Below are 21,395 nucleotides of genomic sequence, written 5' to 3' on the forward strand. Positions count from 1 at the left end.
TACAAGACAAGACAGGATGGAATCTACAAGTTTGAGTTTTTTCTGTCAATAAATGTTTTTTTAGAATTATTTCATAGGCATTTTTAAGCCAAACATCTTGACTTTTTTTTTTTTTTTTTTAAATAGTAAGTTCATGCATTGACAGGCCATCTGGAAACTACCTTTGTAGAGGAGAGAATAAACTTAAAGAGACCATTATTTCTATTACCAAAGATATCGTTTAGTTTTTTCCAGTAGGCTGATGGCTCAGTTGGCAAAAGTGGTTGGAAAACCTGGTGGCTGGCAGGAAGGTTTAGTACAGTGGCAGACACATGATCCAGTGTTACCCTCCGAGCTGCTTCAAAAAGGCTACTCTTCTGGTCTCGTGAGATTTCATGCATGCCAAGGCTTAAACAAGGTGCTAACAAGCTCAGGTTGAATTCCTGAAATTAAACAGTAAGTACAAAGTAAATAAACTGCTTTTAAAGACATGCAAGCATTTGACAGAACTGCTTGCCCAATTAATATAATGGTAAATTAACAGTTTATTAATTTACAAGACCTCCGTTCTACTACGGTGTAACAACACCACAACTGAGATCACATTTGTCTTCAGTTTAAATTCTGAACATCAATATCCTGGTCTGGAAGGAAAAATCAATATGGCCAGTACAATTTTTCAGAACAGAATATGAATAAAGCTGCTGAAATGTATACAAAGAATCTTCAACAAGTAAGATTTATTTGTTGATAAACTGATTCTTAAAAAGATTTCATCATAAATAAGTGCAAATTTCTCAGTGGGGAAAACAAGGAAACTTCTGCTGTATACTTCCCAGATAAGTTATATCCCTGTTACGCAAATAAAATAGCTCTGTGTATTCTGCCTGAAAACTTAATGCATTTCCCTTTTTTCTTTTTCCCTAACCTTATGCTCAGAAGTTATTTAAAAACACTTTTGCTGAAACTTTCCAAAGACATATCAAGGAAAACAAACAGCAATTCAGCCCAAAATATTAAAATTTTAGAAATACTAGTTAACAGAGGGTTGAAAAGTACAAGCTCTACCAGTTATTTGGTGTGCATGCTCAGACAAGTCACTCTCCGAAAAACGACAGAAAAACTACCACCACCATCATGACCCATTTCACAAACATCACAGGAATTTTTATCCTCTTAAAGAAAAAACAGTAGAAAAAAATAAGTTTGAAAATAAAAATATAAGCTCAACTTTGCTTAAATTTAAATTCTGCCTTCTCCAAAAGTACCTCCAGTAAATTGAATCTTAAATTCTAAGAAGTCTGAAAGGCATTGTGACTCCACAGGATCATACTTGAACACTACTCGCTTCTCCTCAAAATGAGAAAGTATAAAATATCTTTAGTTTCCCATTATCATTTCAGCATGCCAACAATAAACGTACTGTAGAGAATTTGAGCAAATTATGCTCTTAATAAACACAGCTGTGCCTCACTGCAGATTCACCATTTGTGTCACATGAGAGCTATATTAGAAGTAAACTAGTATAGATGATCAAAAGTTTCAGAATCATCCGGTCTTGTAAAACGCTGTACAACAAAATTATGTAAAATGATAGAACTGTGGATATGTGAACTTCCTCTTCACTTCCACTCCATACACACAATCTGTACTATTAGAAAACTATTAGCACCATTGCTAGACAGAGCCAAAAAACATTCAGCATTTCATTTCCCAAACCTAATGAAATCCAACAGGTGAAGAGCTAGCATTACGTAAATCTGAAAGGTATGCATTTAAGGATCTAATCTATTAATACTACCAACTAGAATATCCAAAACAATTTGATACAACATCTTCAGCTGATACTGTTCCATCAGACAAAAAAGTTACCTTGCTGTTCATGAAGGAGTTCAGGTCAGGCTGAGGAATTCTGTTTAACAGTTCTGCACCTTCTAGTAATGCTGAGTCAGACTTGATGCAGCACTGAGACCTCACCAGTGACATATACCACTCCTTTAATAATTGAAGAAAACAAGTTCATTACAGATTTTATTTTCACAAAATTAAAATGATTTCAGGGGTGGAGGGAGAACTGCTTAATGTCATTTAATTGTGGTTCTTTTAAGAGATCTCTAGGCCACATTAATGTCAACAAGAACAAAAAAGAAACTGCAAAAAAAAAAAAACCAGCCATGAGAAAATGCAAAATAGATGACTGATGAACAGACCATCTTCAAGTAAGATAAATAGACAAGTTGTCTATTTCCATGGAGTCTGGACAGGAAACAAAGCCAAAAAAGCTTAGCATATGGCATAGGTATATTAGGATTGAAAAGCTGATGACAGCATTTAGAAAACCTGGAATATTTGGTAATCAAGTATAATAAAAGGAAAAAAATACGGCAACAAGGAAAGAAAAGTCTTCAGAATCAGTGGTCTATCATATCAGATGAAGACAGCATCTACACTGAAAGATGCACTGAAACAAATTAAGACTTACTCCTTACATTTATAGTGCTGAGCCTAGAGGAATAAGTTAAAAATATAACTAATTTAACTGAACAATATTAAGAGCCAATTTTTTTTGTTTCCTTTATCAATTAATGAACATCTGATACTAATGAACAGCTGATACTAATTAGAATCCAACTGTGGAGGAAGCATATGAAAACTTCCTTTGTGCAAGATTTGAAGTTACACAGAGGAAGAAGACTGAAATCCACAGGCAAATGGTTTCTGGGCACAGCCTTTCTTCTTACTATCTAAGTTGTTCTCAGTCCTTCTATTAAGTCAGTGTGTTCCACAACTCACTTGGACAGCTCTAAATTATCAGCTAATCACTAATTTTTGCCATCTCTATTAAACACGTTTAAAGTTTCTATGCATCACTATAGAACATGAAGTAATGAAAAGGAGAAATGAACTGTTATGGGACAAACTGGAAAGAAAGGAAGACAAAGACCTCAAAATCCTCTTAGCCTTCCATCCTGCACTGAGGTAAATGTATCTAACTACATGTCAAACAGAAATTCAAAAAGAGAAAGCCAGCTATTTTCAGTCAACAAATTAATAGAGAAAGAAAACAGATGACAGCATATGCCTATATGAACCTTCTTGTAAATCTTTTGTGTAATTTTATGGAGAGAAAAAAAACTTGATAGTTTTTCATGGCACCATATATGTAAGAATGCACATTTTAATTATTAATATTTGGCCTAACAACTATCACATGAAATCATTCACTGATCCCTATTTGAGATTGTTAATTTTAAGAGCATAGTAAAAATAAGCTGCTATCAAATATGTCACAATAAGAAGAATACTTTTTGAGCAAGGCATTTCTAAGCAGAATCTTACTTTATCTAGAATTACATTCTCTAAACCCGGTTGGTCTTCTCCATCTAGTGGGTGCAAGGTAACCAGAGGTGAAGGACTAGTTGTGTCTGGTGCCACCATAAGACGAAATCTATCCAAGAGCGAGTAAAGTCTTTGGTGTCTGAAAATAAAAACAAGCATCAGCAAAGAGCTAACTTAGTTTCATAAAGCATTTAAAAAAAGATACTCATCCAGTGAACTAATGCTCATAACTGGGACAGAAAAGCACTAGCATCATGAGATTTTTGCTGGATCATCCACATGATGTAAAACTGCAAAATTCATCAGCTACCAATAGACACAAAAAAATCAATCCTGTACCGCCAACAATAAGGATTTGATTTAGATTTTGAGCTTGTACTTTGTGCTTATGCATAAAATGCAAGCTGCTCAATTTCTCTAAGTAGCATCCCTTTTTAGTGAATAAGAATAAAATTTAACGCACAGACTTGACTGCATATGAACAGATTCCATCAGACACCAAACAAGAATCCACTTTAAGAAAACGAAGTAAAAGTAAACTGATATTTAAGATGAAGAATTTATCTGTGGATTTAAAAGATACTGCAATCAATGTTTTCATTTTGTTTCTTTTTCTGATTCCAGTACTGCACTGGTACTGTAAAAGTCATTTGGAGAATTCTGACTAGTATTATATTCCTAAGTTAAATCTCATAAGTGCAGGCACATTGCTATCAATCTACTGCTGTCTTAGGCTTCACGTTCTTTACTCCTGCTTCTATTTCCTATTTCAGTCAATAGATATCAACCTCAGATAGCAATGACATCAGGAGAAATAAATTACTCTTTTCATCATTGAGTAAAGCTTTTGAAAGAATTGAATGCTTTGTTCCTTTTATAATAGTAGTTTACATATAAACAACAGGAAGATTAAACCAGTGAATGAAAAAAAACAACAGCTGGAACAGACAAAATCTGACAAAACAAGTCTGAGGAAAATAAAGTTGTTTTCACAGCAATGTAGTTTGTGATTTTTGCCAAAATTAATTTGGGGTAACTTTAAAAGTTAAATACTTTTAAGGTCTGGGATAGAGTCTGATGTCTCCTAGCCTTTGGCTTTCTTGAAGTTGCAAAATGCATTTAAGAAGTAAACTCATCTAAGCAACTGTCTTCAAGTTACAGTAAGCATGCACCTTACATGATGCTTTACTCATTTCACCTCATAACAGGATTTGCTATCTTAGCTTAAAAAAACTCAAACCTATCATAACTACTTCTACAAAATTCCTTAACTTGATATTTTAACAGGTACCGGTATTACCTCGTTGCTAATCCACTGTTTTGAAGGTATTCCTGAATTCTATCCAGTTCTTCAACTGGTAACTGAGTAGTGCTGTTCTATAGGAGTCACAAGAAAACAAGTAAAATACACATATGTACTTAGAACAAATTATGAGATTTATATGCAGATAAAGTGAAATGCAATCATTCATATCTATATACAATATAAAGTGTTATTTTTCCATAGAAATAACTTTAATTTAAACACTTACATTTGATTGTTATTGCTAGCACTACTCAAACTGATTTGCAGATAAACGTATTTATCTTTACCTGTAAAGTTGCAGCCAAAAGCATTTCTACCCGACGGCAAGCCAGTGTGTCAACCATGCGAGCAAGCACACGGAATGGAGTACAAAGAAGCTTATCAACATACAATGTCAAGACTGCTCCAGACTGGCTGAGATGTATCCCCTCTAAGCACTGTAAAGTCTTCTTCAGAGTCGTAGGCTAAACATTGAAAGAACACAAAAAGGGAACATTACATGTCTAACACTGATGGCAGCAGGGTTAAATAGGAGGGTGTTGAAACAAAATAAGTCAATTGATTGGAATAACAAAGAGCTTAAAGGAAAAGGTACTTATAAAAACACTACAGCAGACAACAAACTGACCAATATAATCATCTGTACGCTAATAAGTCCGAGTTACTGAGTTAATTTATATGAACACTGGTTTGCTTGGCGATTAACTGTAAGAACAGCAAGTACAAAAAAGAGGAAGAAATTAAATTAAGGAAAAAAACAGAAGTCTTAAGACTTCTTAAGTCAGAACGATTTGAAGGCTGATAAACTTGAGCCAGAGTCCAGACATGAGCGTAAGGGTCAAGAAAAGCATAAGGGATATTTGGAGCTCGTAATCATAGAAACAGTGATGCATGACTATAAAGGAGCACAAGGAAATTCATATACACGTTTTCAAGATGCATTCTAAAGGGGAAAAAAGACAAAACAGTGACTTATGGAATTTTTTTTTTTTTTTTAAGAGCAGACTGTGAACATTATCTGTTTTAATTTTACTAATTTGACTGATAAATTACCAGTATTTCACCAAAATACAGCTTCCATTCAAACACATGCAGTCAATTTTACCTATTCTCAGACAAGCATACTATAACTCAGACTTATCTCAGCTTAAAAGCATTTTACTCAGACACTTAGGGCACTACAGCAGTTGCAGTGGACTTGTCCATAGACAATAATGAGAGAGAGGAAATTTTACCAGGTTGCTCAGGGTGTGGGAGCATCTCTCACCATTACCTCTAAAAGAAACCCAGTAAATAACTTTCTCACTGAGCTAGTTCCCAAGCTTGAGAGGGATGAGTACAATCCTACATCCCTACAATCAATCATCCACTCCTTTTAATCTGGAAATTACAATAACCAACAGAAATCATAAGCTGAATTTCTGAAGCTTATAAGGAGTCCAGCGTCAAGACCCTGTAACTTCTGCACCAGATTAATGAGGGGCAACTTGAGCTTGCAATTGATTTTCATGCTGCTAGGGCCTATGAAAATGGATTAGCTCCTGTTTCCAGCTTTGTGGTTAGTAGTAGTCACCAAGGTACTGAAATTGAAGTTGGAAGTTAAAGCTTTACTTTAACTCTCATATCTACTATGTAGAATAATAAAAAAGGAAGAACAGCAGCTTAATCAACTCTAACTGAATTTACAGATTTGATGAAATGGAACACACCTGATACTGAAGTTGCCAATATATTATAAGGTTCATTTCTTGCTGTTTTTTTTCTTTTTAAGCGTCTTCAGAAATAACATTACAATTTGATAGATGACACAGAAATGTTAGAATTTGCATACTTACTGGTTATAATTATACTAGATTCTAAGTGATTTCTTTCTTAAAAAATTAAGTTAGACTTACAGCTGCAAGATTCTCACACCGTGATTGAATGGCCTGGATGAAGAGACCACTGGCTGCTGAATTTCTGTGAACAGCACTAATGAAGTCTTGCACTGGAGGCTCATGGGATAGATTAATCAAGTCTTGAACATGATTCACAATAAGCCAAGTCAAGTGTTCTGAATCATGTAGGTTTTGACACTGAAAGGGAAAAAAGTAACATGCATAGTAAGTATCTAATTACTAAACACGATCTGACACATGAAGACTTTTATACATAATTTCAGTAATTTTAAAATAATGGTACAAACTGTCCGTATTTTAGTACTGCCACCATTACTTATGGATTAGTTTTTTCATGTGCTTTTGAGCTTGTTCACATTAAGTCATAATGAATTTGTAACCAGCTTTTTCAGTATCATTACACCATGACATGAAAAGGGAACTCTTTGAAGCTGTATCATGGGAGAGTCACACTGGATAATAGACAAAGGTGAGACAGTAGTTAAGCACTGAAACAGGAATTCCAGAGCAGTGGTCAGAGCACTGAACCTGCCAGAGTTCTAGGAGCGTTTGGGCAACGCTCTCAGACACAGTGTCTGTTTTTCAGGTGGTTCTGTGAGGAGCTAGGAGTTGGATTCGATGATCCTTGTGGGTCCCTTCCAACATGACAGAAGTAAATTGAGAAGGACATTTCAGAGACATCGCTTTTAACGAAATACTGTTTGAAAGAAGCACACGTACACAGTCATCTTGTAGAGGGTGATTTTCATTTAGGCTTCCCTTTAAAGATTTCATACTACTATTTGCCCTAAACACCAGATAAGTGGAAAACATATCCAAAGAGATCTTTCAGTAATTAATTTTAAGCCTACAGAGGCTAACCATATAACAACAAGGAATGCAACACAACAGACCTGTAGAACTAACCACACGATGCCAAAAAGCCAACACTTCTCAGTAAAGAGGTTTTGAAGAGTATTAACTTGGACTAGGCTCAATCTCACCATAGTGACTTAAAGCCCATTGGGAGTTGAAGTGCTTTTTAAGCATAGCTTTTGGCCTAGTTGAATCTGAGAGGAATGAAGATTGCTTCCCCAAAAGTGCTTTGCAATGCAAACTGAAGTGCAATACTAAGTATTACAGGAAGCTTCACTTCAAAGGTATGATTCCAATGAACTAAAATGCTAATACTGAGGCATGAAAAGGCTGAAGCCACAGAAATTGTTCTTGTTAGAGAACCAAAAATGGAAGTGAAATGTTAATGTAAAACCTTTTATTTTATTTATTTTACTTATTATTACTGATGTTGGAAAATCCAGCACTTAGTACACTGGTAGCAACACACAAGTAAAGGATATAATATCTAGCAGATTATTCTATTATCTACCAGGTACCCTCAGACATGCCATGAGAACTAGTTCAGAATAGAAAAAATGCAAAATGAAGTTGTACATAAGTGTCCCCTAGAAAGAAAATGATTAGCTTCACATTAGTCCTCAATTCTCACTTTTGAACCGGTAACTTAAGAAAACAACTCAGAACCATAGTTATAAAATCCCTAATTCAAAACTTACCACATAGTCACAAAAAAGAATGAGTGCTCCTCTTCTCACTATCTCTCGATTGCACATGCCACGTTTAGATTCTGAATCTGATTCATCACTGTCTCCAGATATCTGAGGGCTAAGTAATTTAGTAGTAGAAAGACTGTGTCTCCTGCAAGAAGTACATTATATTTTATTACCATGTAGAAACATCAAAAATCAAATTGCTTGGAACATTCTACTCACTGTAAGTCTTTCTATTAGAAACTTCATTTAAACATTATACTGCTCTGAAATAGACACCTCGCTTTCCATCAGCTTTCTAGCAACAGTCATATTACCTTTTGTTCAATGTTTATTTTTTCTTCATGCTGTCTAAGGAAACAAACTGGTTATTTACAAGAAAAAACCTTGGGCTATTGTGTCATAAGTAATAACAGAACCTAATTCCGTGTTTTTCAAACCATGAGACTGAATTAAGGCAACAGTCTCACATCTGAGTGCGTATCTAAGTATTGATCCACACATTTTAGAGCACAATTAGTCTTCCCTAACATTCACTGTGCAAGTATCAGAAATTTCTCTTAAGTCAGCTGTTACTCTTCCTCTACAGTGGGCTACCCATCCCACACAGTGGAGTATCTTTCACACCCGCAGACGACATCATCCTAATGGCAGGTGTGTCTCACAGGTGGGTTGACCCATTCACAGACCAGGAGTTAGCTCAGTTTAGAAACAATTTTTGAATTTCAGAGAGCTAATATTGATATTACTAACATCTACTTTGACTACTGCTAATGAACCAGCGTGGTGCTTTGACAGCATTTAGTAGGAGACCCACTGACAAGTGATCACAGATGTACCTGCATCTTACTGATCAGACCATATTTCCATAAACACTCAGTGTAAATCACCTGCACTAGCTGCTTATCTGCTAGAAAGTGAAATAAGAAGTCCCCATACAAACAGCTATAGCTTTTTCTATAATTTTTCATTTTTAGAAAGACAAAGAAGGAATTTATTGTCTTCAAAGTATAGAGATTTACCCAACAGTTCTTTCGAGGAACAACTGAGCACTGGGTGTACTTCCTTAGTTTGAAAGGCATACTAACATCAGAACAGACAGTATACACACAAACACACACAAAACCATACACACAAAATAAATGCAGAACTATCTATTTCAGAACCTAAGCAGTATTATTCAACAGCTGGCAGCTCTGAAGATTAAAAGTTGTTGTTTTTTTCTTTTTTTTTTCCATACAGCTGTACCAAATACAACTGGGAGACATGGTACTACTACTAGGGATCAAAAACAAACCTTACTTTGGAGTTTGATGCACTTCTGACCACCAGTTGTAGTTTGTGTAATTAACAAGAAGCAGGATCTGACACCAGAGGAGAACTAAGGAAGGATGTGTGGGAACCATGGACTGAACAAGGTCACTCAGACTTTCAAGGGTATAGAAACTACCATCAGATCCATCTCCTGTAAAAAGCCTGGTGGCTGCAGCTGTGATTCTTCTAAACATCCCTGAAAAATATGAAAGCATATTAGAGAAACTATGTTCTGCATGGAATTCTGAAGTTTCAAAATAATCCTGGGTACCCCAAAAATACAGAAGTTCGCTCATAAGTCAGTACAATTCCTGAAATAAAGGCATATTCTTTGTATTTTATTTTAAATGTAAAGCAAGTCATGCATTTTTACAAAGTATAGTGTGTAAATCAGTAGTAACAAGCTCTCAGCTCAATGAACAATATTTTAGATCAGATCAGAACTGTAATGACACCTAACTTTTCCTCTGTCATCCATTAAATAGTTACCTAATACATGAAAACTTTAATCAATTTTAAAATTGTTAATTATAGATGAGGATATTTTTCTTTTTGAAGTATATCACAGAAGTTCTAAATAAAAACCATGCTGTAACTGCTATTCTATACACTATTAAGACAACTCACAAGTCTCCTACCACAGGTACCAAATATATTTAGTTGAAAATAAATTGAAACTATTCCATCCAAATTCTGAAGTATGTGCAAGAAGGACATTATTTTAAGTGACAAAAAGTCATTGCCCAGCACACTGAACACTCAGCACAAAAGCTGAATTTTGCTTTCAGACTTGCTACTTACACATTCATGTAACAAAAAGAACAGAAGGAAAACAAGGAAAATGGAGAAACTTAAAGTTGTCTAAATTTACAGGACCAACTTTTCAGTTTATCCATCCCTTTTATTTCCATTCTATTTCAAAGTAGCACATTGTAAATCTTCATTTCTAATCTGGTAGTTTTCCATAATTGAAACATACAGGAGTTAGCAATGTTTACGTTCTGACAAAATCTATAATGGGTGAGAAGATAAGACACCCATGTTGAATAGTGGTTAAAAATGAGAGAAGATCACAGCCTGTGTTCCCAAACACAATTCAGAATTAAGGTGCAGTTGTAGTAAAGATGAAATAACTTAAAGAGATGCAAAATTATGAAGACTTTCACTGAACAAGCAGCATGAAACCACATAATTAAATCTATGCCTAAACCTGAAAGGAAATGCTAAAACATGAAAATACAACTCACACATTTGAAGAACTTTACTTCTACTCTGTAACACCATATATGGCAACCACATTACTATTAGTCCTTGAAGTGGATTTGTAGTGATTTTGAGAGATCATGCAGTACATGTATCCCAGTGCTTTGCATGAATGTTTTAATATTTATTTTTTATTCAGTATGACAGTTTCTACATAGCTTTTGCCAAGACAAATGCATCTTGGAAACCAGCTGCTGCAGAAGAACTAGCTGGAGCCTTCCCTTTCCTCTGTCAAAAGCTCTGGCTGAAGTTACCCACTTCCCTGATTTCAGTCACCAGCTTAATTGACTAATTTCATTGGTCTTGGCTCAATTCCATTTAATCACTTACTCCAAATCATTTTGGCAAAGGTTATCTTTCATAATTTGTATTGGAAATTTTTGCTCAATAACAGCAATTAACAGCATACATATGTGCCTGTCACAGCAGTAGTACAATAGTACTGGGCACGTGGAAATACAGAATGATCACTAACTATACCCAGAGCTGCAAGAAGCAGCTGCTAGCAACGACAGCAGCAGAATGAAGATTTTTGTCAAGAAAGGACTTCATAATTGACATCTGCAGGAAGAGCTTAAAAAGATTAAAGGGTGTTGGACACAAAACAGAATCATGCTAAAAATTTAGAAACAGTGTTTGATATTCACTTTTTTGTTAATCACATCTACTAAGGAAGTGCTGTATAACTTCTGTTCTACAGACGGGGCTGTAGAAGGAAGAATTATTTGTCTGATTTCTAACATACAGAAGAGGAAAGAACTTTTTGAGAAGGAGATGGCTAGGACAGTGACACAAAAAGATCTGCTTAACTTACTGGGGAAGAACACTATTCCAGGTTACTCCCTTAGGTAACTAGTAAGAATAGAATAGTAAGACTGCAAGCCAGAGAATGGAGTGGGTATACATGCACAAACTCCATAAACCTTAAGAACAGTGCACAACACTAGTTAGCAGAAATAGTACCATTTTGACTTTCCTGGTTCTTTGTTGTTGTTGTTGTCTTTAATTATGATAAAGAACAGAAACCTACCTTGTCATGAAACTGCCCCCAGGGTTCAGTAACTCAGTAATTTGAGTATTTTGATTTTGAGCTACCAACCTCCAAATTAAGATTAACTACAGAAAATGCAGCCATAGATTTGGAACCCCTTGCATTTGTAAACTCTAAAGTATTAGACAGTTAAAAGGAATGATGAAAAGTCACTACATTTTTTACATAAGTGAAAGAAATATGAAAAGTGGGCCCTGTATTCATGAGGATAAAATTTCAAAGGTTCTTCACAGCATGTAGGATAAAATGTCTTATGCACCTACACACTGCTTCTCATTAGTTCTTTTACTCAAAAATCCTTGCCACAGCAAACAGCATGAGGCACTGCTTCAAGTATTACCTGACTTGAAGATATGTATTAAGCACATAAGCAAAGTGCCCAGCTCCTGGCAATAGAAAGTGTGTTGCTGCTCATTCATGTCCACTTTCACTTGTTTGGTAACAATATCTTCAAGTAGAATTCCAACCAGCTGTAACAAGAACCTTGAAAACAGAAGGATACAGTCAATAGGGAAACCATCACTGCAACCTGTTTCAGAACAACATGATGTCTGCCTATAAAACTCGTTAAGTTTAAAATCAAAATAAAAAATTACTCTGCTTTCATCCTAAATAAAATGGTGAATTATATGCTATATTAAAGGTTTACCTAAAACGTGATGTTATTGCTATGGCCAGGTAATCACAAGTATTGAACAATTACACAATGGAGCTGTGTTACCTACCCGCCAGCCCACCACAACTTCCACAGCAAACATTCAAATTGACGTGGTGTCTTTGTAGTGATTTGCAATGAGTTAAACACACTCTACAGCTCAGCTGAGGAAGGAGCAACTCAGTAAGTCACAGTAATTCAGCTGTTTGCGGTCTCATTTGCTCTCATTCACTCTACAACTGTACCAAACCCTCAGCCAGGTAAAAAGACCAAAACAAAACACCAAAAAAGAGTGCCTGCAATGAGCAATCCTTGCTCCCAGCCATGATCATCCTCCAACTCACTCCTGTTGGACATAAGATCATTTTAAGGAATCCAGATGTCCCTTTTCCTTCTACCCATCACCCTCACAGTAAGCTGAATGATAAACAGGTGAATTTTCTTTTTACCTAGAATTCCACACTCAAGTAAAACTTTTTAGTTTCTCAAAGGAACAGCTCTTTCAAAGGCTTCCCACCACGTCAAGATGGGATATCTTAATGATAAACATTTTGTAAACATAATAAAAGCACTAATCCTCCATGCTTCTTTTGCTTAAGTGTCTTTCTTGGACAGCTTAAGAATGGGAAGCTAACTAGACAAAGCTAGCCCTCAAGAAGTAGGAAACAAAAAGCAGGACTAATTTAACCACTTTGAATCGTATCTGCAGGCAAAATCCTAGTTCAGAACACAGGCTTCTATTATCGGGTAGATTGGGGTTGATTCAAGTTTTAGGCCCCACAAAAAAGGATGGAATCAGTTAAAGCTTTGGACCCAATTTTAATAAGATCAGAATTCACCCATCTTCATGGCTGTGGTAGGTCTTTCACGTGGCTTAAGAAGAGGCACCAGAATACTGCAAAGTCCCTACTAAAAACTCATTCAAACTTACTAAAAACTCAACTTATTAACAATTATGTATGTATGCATATACATTTCATATTCTTGATTTCTCAGAAACCTTTATCGTTCCCTTAACTGACCCAAGACGTCATACCTAGAAAACGTCTCTTCAGGCAGATATTTGGTCTGTTTAACCTCAGTGTGATCCTCTTGTGCAGGCATGTTATTTTCACCATGCCTCAGTCTATTAATTGCTTGACGTGAAATCAAATACGGTGAGAAAGAAAGCTCTTGAACACGAGATAGAACTATGTCTTCTGTGGATTGTGAAATGAGAACTCTAAGGATTGCTAAAATTCCAGAAATCCATAGCTGGACAGTGCTCACCGATGCCTAACAAACAAATGAACAAACACAGATTGTTAGACTGGATAGGTTTGACCATTACTATGAAAACAATGTTTTGAAGACACAAACATAAAAGGCTTTTCTGCTTGCTCCATTCTCGTATGTCTGATTTTATACAGCTTCACATGTATTCAACATAGCATTGAAATGTATTCAAATCTACTAAAGCAAGTCTTCAAAGAGATTAAAAATCTCAATTGTCAAAATAGTACCAACGCTGGCTTAAGAAAAATGTGATTTACCTATTATACATTGCATTCTCAAATTTATTGCAACTATGTTTCTCTACATTTCTGATCCTAAAAATACGAAATGAAAGTAAGTAACCTATCAGCAGAAGATTTCTGTATAAAATGCACCCAGATGGTAAATTATATTAATTGTCACAAATTCTTTCCTAAAAGCTTCAGCTACTTCAGCATCACATTGCAAAATAAAAAGATAGAAATGCATACTGTTTTGTTTTGCATTAAAGACACAAGAACCTCTCTTCTCTTTAAAATCCACTTTTACTACTTATCTAGAAATATTTTACTTGCATTATCAGGTTCCTGCTTGCTTACCGTTGTTTTAGGAGTAACAAACATACTTCTTAAAAGCATGTCAACGGGGCGAAGGGAAGAAGGAGCCAAAATTTCAAACAGTGTATTCAGTACTCCCAAAGCATCATGAGAATCTATGTGCATCTGTAAGAGAAAACCACAAAACTAATCACTACCTCTAAACGCACTACAATATTATCATCTCAAGCTTTAAACATTTCTATTACAACTTGAACATAATAAGGTTGTCCTTTATAAAATTTATATCAGTAAAAATCTATGAAAAATATAAAAATGCTTCATCGCAAGCCTTTCTACATAGCAAGGTTGACAATATGGATAAAAATCTATCACAAGAAATTCAACATATGTATGACTTTATTTTAGGAGAAATATGTTGTATGTAGAGAATGAGAGCAAAAGTCTGACTGTCACAAAATTTAGAAACTTATCTCTTCCCTGCACATCCTACCAGGCATATTTATAGACAGAAGTGCTGGGACAAAAACAACAGAATGCTTTGGTCATGACTAAGCTGAAGGAGAAAACTAGGAGGAAAAAAAAAATCCCAACCCTCAGAGAAGTGAACAGCTACAATGGAATTACACTGCAGAAACTGAAGTAGGACCTCAACTGTTCAGTTATAAAACAGCTGATCACAAAAAGCAAGGGTCTGAACTCAAAATCTGGGTGACTTCTTGCCAATTTAATTTGACAGTTGATTTGATAGTTGAAGCACATGCACAGATTCATACAAAAAAAGAACAAAAGCAACTTAATTCATCAGCATTTTAGCTTCTCTCAAAAACTACTGTCTAATCCTCATTACTGCCTGTTCTTCCCCACCATATAATCTTCTCATAGGAAGGAGAATCTACCATCAAAGAGCGAAGAACATCTTAAGGGCAGAATTTCATGGCTTTACTTTGTATTCTGGAATTAGAAATACATACTTCAAAGAAAGCTGTATGGTAAGACAAACACTCTGCTGCTTAGGAAGCAGAAAGGAAAAAATTTCCCCTCAAAGAAATAGTGTCTTCTTCCCAGATATAAAAGGTCTACTCTTTATCTCCTAGCTTGCAGTCCAGTTCTGGGCTCTCCATTAAGACAGACATATGCACACACTAGAACAAGCCCAGCAAAGCACCACACAGATTATTAAGGGCTTGGAGCATCTGTCATACAAGGGAAGAATGGAGAAGGCTCAGTGGGAATCTTAACAGTGTGTACAATTATCTGACCACCAGGTGACAAAAGTAGTGAAGACACAAGTAGCTAGAATCTGCTCAGTACTACCTAGTGATGAAAAGCAACATACAGAAGTTGAAATAAAGAAAGCCCCATTTAAATACAATTTCTTTCTCCCCCCTCTTTTTTTTTTTTTCAGCTCCCTGTGAGGACGTTCTAACACTGGAAGAGGTTGGAAGTAATGAAGTCAAAATCTGACTGCACATGGTCCTAAGCAGTCTACTCCAATAGACAGTGCTTTGAGAAGACAACAAATCTCTAGAAGACTGCTTCAGCTTCAAATACTTTGTAATTCAGAGATTAATAAATGCAGTTTTGACTGATGCTATTTCATTCTCTTCACTAAAACAAATTCCATTAGACCCACTGCAGTTAAGAAAAAGTAATTTTTACATTCTGTAACAGAGAATCTTCACACCATCATTAAGTGCTCTGACTGTGTACAGAAAGTAGTAAGAACTTTACCTAGGAACAGTCTAAAAGGTGCTGCACATTTTCAACAACTTAATCTACAGTAATTATCTTCCAGGTAAGGTGGCCACACTTTAAAGAAAATACAGAAATCACAATACTCAAAGCTATAATTACAGCAATTACTGTAATGATGAGTTGGGATGTTTATAGTTTAAAAAAAAAAATTCACATTACCTGTTGTTTTGCGAGCATTGGGAGAATAATGTCAGCGATTTGCCGAGATAATCTTTTCCATTTGTCTTCATTTTCTTTATGACACTGTTGCAGTACTAAGATAAACATTTCCAACACCTGAGGAAAAGTCCAAAAGAACACAAGTAAATACCCATACTACCAGGAAACATTCAAGTAATACAGTAATGTGGAAAATATTTACTGCTTTATCAGTTTGCCAAAAAACAAAGAAAACAAAATTTGCATGAGAAACCAGATAATATTTTAAAATTTAATTTTCAGATTTAAATTTTGTTCTTAGTTGTAGGGTTTTTTTGTTTTTAATTTCTTTTAAAAATAATTTCCCAGGTTTTTTTCTACAAACTTGAAATAAAATGCTTTCCAGTCCTTCTTAAACTGCATTTGTCAAAATACTGTGAATGGAAAAAAGGACAGTAAAGCTGAGTGCTGCATCACATACTCAACAAAAGGGGAGAGGAGGGAAGAAAGCGATTTTCCACATTTATAGTCTTTCTTATAGAACTTATTTATCTGAGATAAATAGCTTTCAAATAAAATTTTAAAAGAAAGTCTTTAATTTAGCACACTAACAGCAAGGATCACATTCTCTAGCTGAATGTATTTCTGGCTTGAGGGTTATGGAGACAATACTTTCAAAGGAAGCCAGGGCAAAACCACAGCAGGCAGGGATGTTAATGCAATGACTGGGAAGTGGGACACAAGAATCTGGTTCAGAAAATTAGTTAGGCAGAGCAGTTATAAAACATAATCAAGTAGTCCAGCATCAGAAACATAGCCAATAAAAAACACCAGGTGATTTTCTTTCCAAGAGTTTTCTTGTGAAAAAGGTGATAGGAGCAATCTTGGGCTGAATTACTGTAACTCTCTATCTCCAGCTCCATGGATGGTAGTTAAACAGTTCTAAAAGAACAAAAAGGATAAAGAAGTGTTCTGTAGTGGAGAACATCCCTAGCACAGTCAAAGACCTGCCCAGAGGTCAGCTTATACACACAGTATGAACAGAACAGGAGTAATAACTACAAATAGGATGGTGAGGGATGAAGAGCAATGCAGAGGTGATCTTTAACAGATTAAGTGTGTCAGAAGAGGATTTGCAAGCAAGTGCAGTACCCTTTGTAACATAAAAGTTATTCACTGTTTCACATCATGTGTCCAGAGTGTCATTTCATTCAGATGTTAGTCATTTTATGATTATAAAACTACAAATTCAAAAGAGAATGCGGATACACAAAATTATCCCAAGAACATGCAGTTCTAACACATTATTTTGACAAACTGTACTGCCTTTTTCCAACTATTCTCAGAAAATACATCGCATATGCCAGAATTTCCATTCATCGTGTGAAAAGGCGAAGTATGTTAAGTTTTATCATCAGCTGAAATAGCAATAAGATCTCATGGTAATTAAGTCACTTCTCTTAAAATTACTTCTTTGGTTTTATTGTAAAGGGTGAGTATTGAAGAAAGTAATTCTAACACTCCCTCATAACATAAAATTTTCCAAATCCATGAGATCTGGGTGGTAAGTAGTAACAACTGTGTAGCTACCAGTCTCATTGTCTTATTAACATATATTTGAGAATTTTAACATGAAGATATTACAGGAACATTTGGATAATCACTAAGCAGCATATTTCCTACTTCTAATCCTACTTCTCTTCAGCTTTCCACCCCATTCTTTCAAATTTCTTGAATCACAATTGCAACACTTCACTAGAGCTTCTCAGGGCTTTGGTACCTAGGTTTGTCTGAGATATAACAGACATTTATTTGACTTGCAACACTGACTCGTGGTGCAGAAGCCTCTTCCTACTCCAAAAATCTTTGCATACTCTCCACATAATGATCACACACAGAGTCTATCTGTTCAAGATCTGTGTAAAAAGATCATCAGCATGGCCTGATAGCTTTTGAACTATCAAAACAATGTCAACGTTATCACAGAACACAAACAGGGATATCAGCATCCTCTTTTACCTGATGGTACTGAATAAGTCTCAGCAGCATTGACACCACCACCTCCTTCTGGGTTTCCAACTCTTTTCCAGCATCAGCTTTATTTGTTCCTCTTAACACAAACAGATCGTGAACGATGGGCTGCAGAGCTGGTATTGCTAAAATGAGATTTTTTTGTTGCTTTAGCATGAGACAAGCCATTCTTGAGCAGCATGTAACAACTACTAAAAGTAAACTGCACTTTTTGTTTTTTCTTTCCCTTCTCCACAAAAAAAAAAGCTTCTGACACAGAAAAAAAAAAAAAAAAAAAAGGATTTTTCAAAAAGCTTTTTCAGCAGAATCACTGGTAAGTATAACATAGATGACTACTTAAAAGATGAAAGTGGAGGAAAGGAAAGAAGACTAAGAATCAAAATCACGGTCTTCAAAATATTGCTTAGAAATACTGTTGTGGACTAACGTTATTAGGATATAACAAACTTCCTGAAGAATTCAAATGAAAACTATTTCATGTATTAAAATTGAAAAGCTAGCATTTTCTGATACAATCAGTATGATCTCCATTTTCTACAGCTTAGTGCTCAGTAGTGATTTTAATTTATTGCTAAACTCTCACTAATTCTGCAGAGTTGTCTTGTTTTTTAAATTACCATGTGTAACAGCTTTCCTCCCACTGGCCATGATGCCATCACACAGCTGAATGATCTTTGGAATTCCAATTATCTGTCTGGAATGATACCGCTCGTAAGACAGCAACACCAGAAAAAAGAAGATATTTGGAATAACTGCTTCCGATTCTCTGAAAATAAAAAAAATGTCAAGCTTGAATTGCACGACTCTGTTTAGTAGAAATGAATGTTTACACTAAGAATCTTTTAAACAAGTGTGTTGTTTTTTTTCTGCTTTTACACAGCATTTCAGTAATTTGTGCCTCATTCTTTAGTACAATTTTTTCCAAAGGACTTCATTTGTTTCAAATTTTGACAATTGCTCAGTTACTAAATTATAGCATATTAATTAATGCACACAATAACAGAAATGGTTAACAAAACTTCCACCGCACTGCTTATGATGATAGGTGCAACAAAACAAAGAATAGCAGATGTGCAGAATACAAAATGGATTCATCCCGAGTCCACAGTAGTTCTCCCTTCCGCAGGTGAATCCTATCAAGAGCTGATTTCTGAAAGCAAAACCTTGGCAGATTTCCCAAATACATAATTTTAAAATACCAAATTGAGAAACAGCACAACATAGCTTCTTCAACCACAGGGAATCTAAATCTTTGGAAAGGTCTACAACTGGAGGCAGAAAATACACACATTCATTGCCTAGAATGCAACTACTTTTTCTCATAAAGCAGAAATAACTAGCAAATCTAATCACTGCACGCTTCAGAGTAAGAAATGTTAATTCTCACTGTTAAAAGGATCTTTTCTAATTTCGTACCTGAATTGTCCTACTTCAATGTATTCAAACTGCTTCAGCACAAATCCAATGAACACCTGAAGAGAATGAAGAGTTAAAACTTTACATAACAGAAACAAACAAATTCACATTTGAAATTGTTTTGACAGAGTTACAGAGGTGTGAGCTTTGGCAGGAGAAAAAGAATAGGCATACACTGAAAATCATTTATATTTACAGTTCACTGGTATTTTAAGAAATGCTTCCTCTAGAGTTACAAAAGATCCTGAGAATCTCATTGGTGGTAATGACTACTGCTATGCTCATTACAGTTTACATGAACGTAGGCTGAATTTTAGCTGTAAATGTTGTATATTTAATAATAGAATTTTATCTCTCACTCTTATAACATGATATTTGAGGCATTAACGTCAAAAAGCCAGGAATCAATCAAAAAGCCTAAGATCCAGCATTCATGTATTGCAAATCTGTGCAATAATTTACAAGAAAGTTACAACTGCAACTCATACTTGTTTATAAAAATACTAAAAATACTGCAGTGAATAAAAATTAAACTTCATTGTTACAAATTTACTGTTTTTATGGACAATCACAAATACTTTGGTATTTACCTCTACATTCTCCCTCACCATCAAAATCAAATAATGTCTATCAACCACAATGCTCATTACCAGTCCATGCTCTTAAGTAGGATATTTCCATTTTACTATTTGTAAATAAACTTTTCATTAAATATTATTAAGTAAAACAATACTAGTTGTATCATCCACATCATCTTATTTCTATAGTCAAACTGATTAACAGTTCTTCTATGCTTGTTGCAGAGAGTACAAAGTCATTTATATTGATATAAAGCCAAGAATCTGAAGCTCCTTATAGTTGGTGGGGCACTTTCATCTTGCTTCGTGTCTTTGTTTTAACCAACATTACAATGAATGGAATGTGGCAAATACATATTTTTTAATATATATTTAATACCATGCTAGTGGTATCCCTGTATTACAAATTTGCAGAAATAAGGTACCAACCTGATCCGAATCCAGAAGACAGTAGTTAACTCGTAGCTGAACCAGTTGAGCAAGCAAGTCTAAAACTTGTCTCTGCAGCTGTACTGATGTTGTTGTAGTGTATTGTTTCAATGCTTTTATGACAAGGGGTTCAAATAAACGAATGTGATTGTGAATAGCATTCTGTAATAGAGAAATTTTGAAGTAATCTAACATCTGAAAAGGTCTCATTCAAAACCAAATTACTTTTTAAGAGTAAAAAGTAAATGGGGGGAAAGTATTTTAAAACTATTGTAAAGCACATTCAGAAGGAAGTACATAACATCAGTACCTTATCAGCACGGTGCTTTGCAGCACTGGAAATATTAGTTTTCAGCTGTGTAGAAACTTTCTGCAGCACATCAAACCACCTGTGATAAAACAAGAAAAACATGCTCTAAAAAAACAGAGGTATAAACAAGTGGTGCTTAGAAGCATTTTTACCTGATGCCACTTCTAATTAATTGACTGCTTCAAGAATCTTAGTAAAAGGAAAGATGAACAGAAACAACCCACAGTATGCTATATCAGAATCATGCAGATATGAAGACAACAAACTTCTAGTAGAGAAAGTATTTCTGGTGTCTTTTAGTTATTTTCCAGCCTTTCCTTTAAGACTATTGACTGTTCATTATAGGTAGAAAATTAATTAAATAGTTGTATTCAAATCTATTTTAAACTATTTTATGCTTTGAAAAAAATTAAGCAATACCCATTTTAATGACTTAATTTTGATTTGGGAAACATACTAGTGATAATCAATAGAATTCCACCCAGGACTGCCATGAAAAGATACTTCACTCAAATCTACAAGAAATAACACACCACACTGTAATTTCATATTACTTACAATGCCCCCTTATG

General features: G+C 35.1%; 1 protein-coding gene across 5 annotated transcripts in view; it reads right to left on the minus strand.

Annotated features, from left to right (window-relative positions):
• The window catches only part of HTT (huntingtin), a 78,534-nt gene that overhangs the window by 19,039 nt on the left and 38,100 nt on the right, over positions 1 to 21,395 (minus strand). For all 5 annotated transcript variants that reach the window (XM_042870875.1, XM_042870876.1, XM_042870878.1 and 2 more), the window contains 17 exons: positions 20,824 to 20,902; positions 20,514 to 20,675; positions 19,507 to 19,562; positions 18,708 to 18,856; positions 18,079 to 18,215; positions 16,081 to 16,197; positions 14,206 to 14,328; positions 13,389 to 13,627; positions 12,038 to 12,180; positions 9,372 to 9,579; positions 8,076 to 8,217; positions 6,520 to 6,699; positions 4,912 to 5,088; positions 4,619 to 4,695; positions 3,319 to 3,457; positions 1,852 to 1,974; positions 209 to 422 (listed from right to left, as the gene is read on the minus strand). In XM_042870875.1, the coding sequence (XP_042726809.1) occupies positions 209 to 422; positions 1,852 to 1,974; positions 3,319 to 3,457; positions 4,619 to 4,695; positions 4,912 to 5,088; positions 6,520 to 6,699; positions 8,076 to 8,217; positions 9,372 to 9,579; positions 12,038 to 12,180; positions 13,389 to 13,627; positions 14,206 to 14,328; positions 16,081 to 16,197; positions 18,079 to 18,215; positions 18,708 to 18,856; positions 19,507 to 19,562; positions 20,514 to 20,675; positions 20,824 to 20,902 (2,465 nt within the window). The remainder of the gene's footprint in view (positions 1 to 208; positions 423 to 1,851; positions 1,975 to 3,318; positions 3,458 to 4,618; positions 4,696 to 4,911; positions 5,089 to 6,519; positions 6,700 to 8,075; positions 8,218 to 9,371; positions 9,580 to 12,037; positions 12,181 to 13,388; positions 13,628 to 14,205; positions 14,329 to 16,080; positions 16,198 to 18,078; positions 18,216 to 18,707; positions 18,857 to 19,506; positions 19,563 to 20,513; positions 20,676 to 20,823; positions 20,903 to 21,395) is intronic.

This window comes from Lagopus leucura, unplaced genomic scaffold (assembly GCF_019238085.1).
Source record: "Lagopus leucura isolate 7727_CA_CO unplaced genomic scaffold, USGS_WTPT01 Super-Scaffold_100004, whole genome shotgun sequence".
Lineage (NCBI taxonomy): Eukaryota > Metazoa > Chordata > Aves > Galliformes > Phasianidae > Lagopus > Lagopus leucura.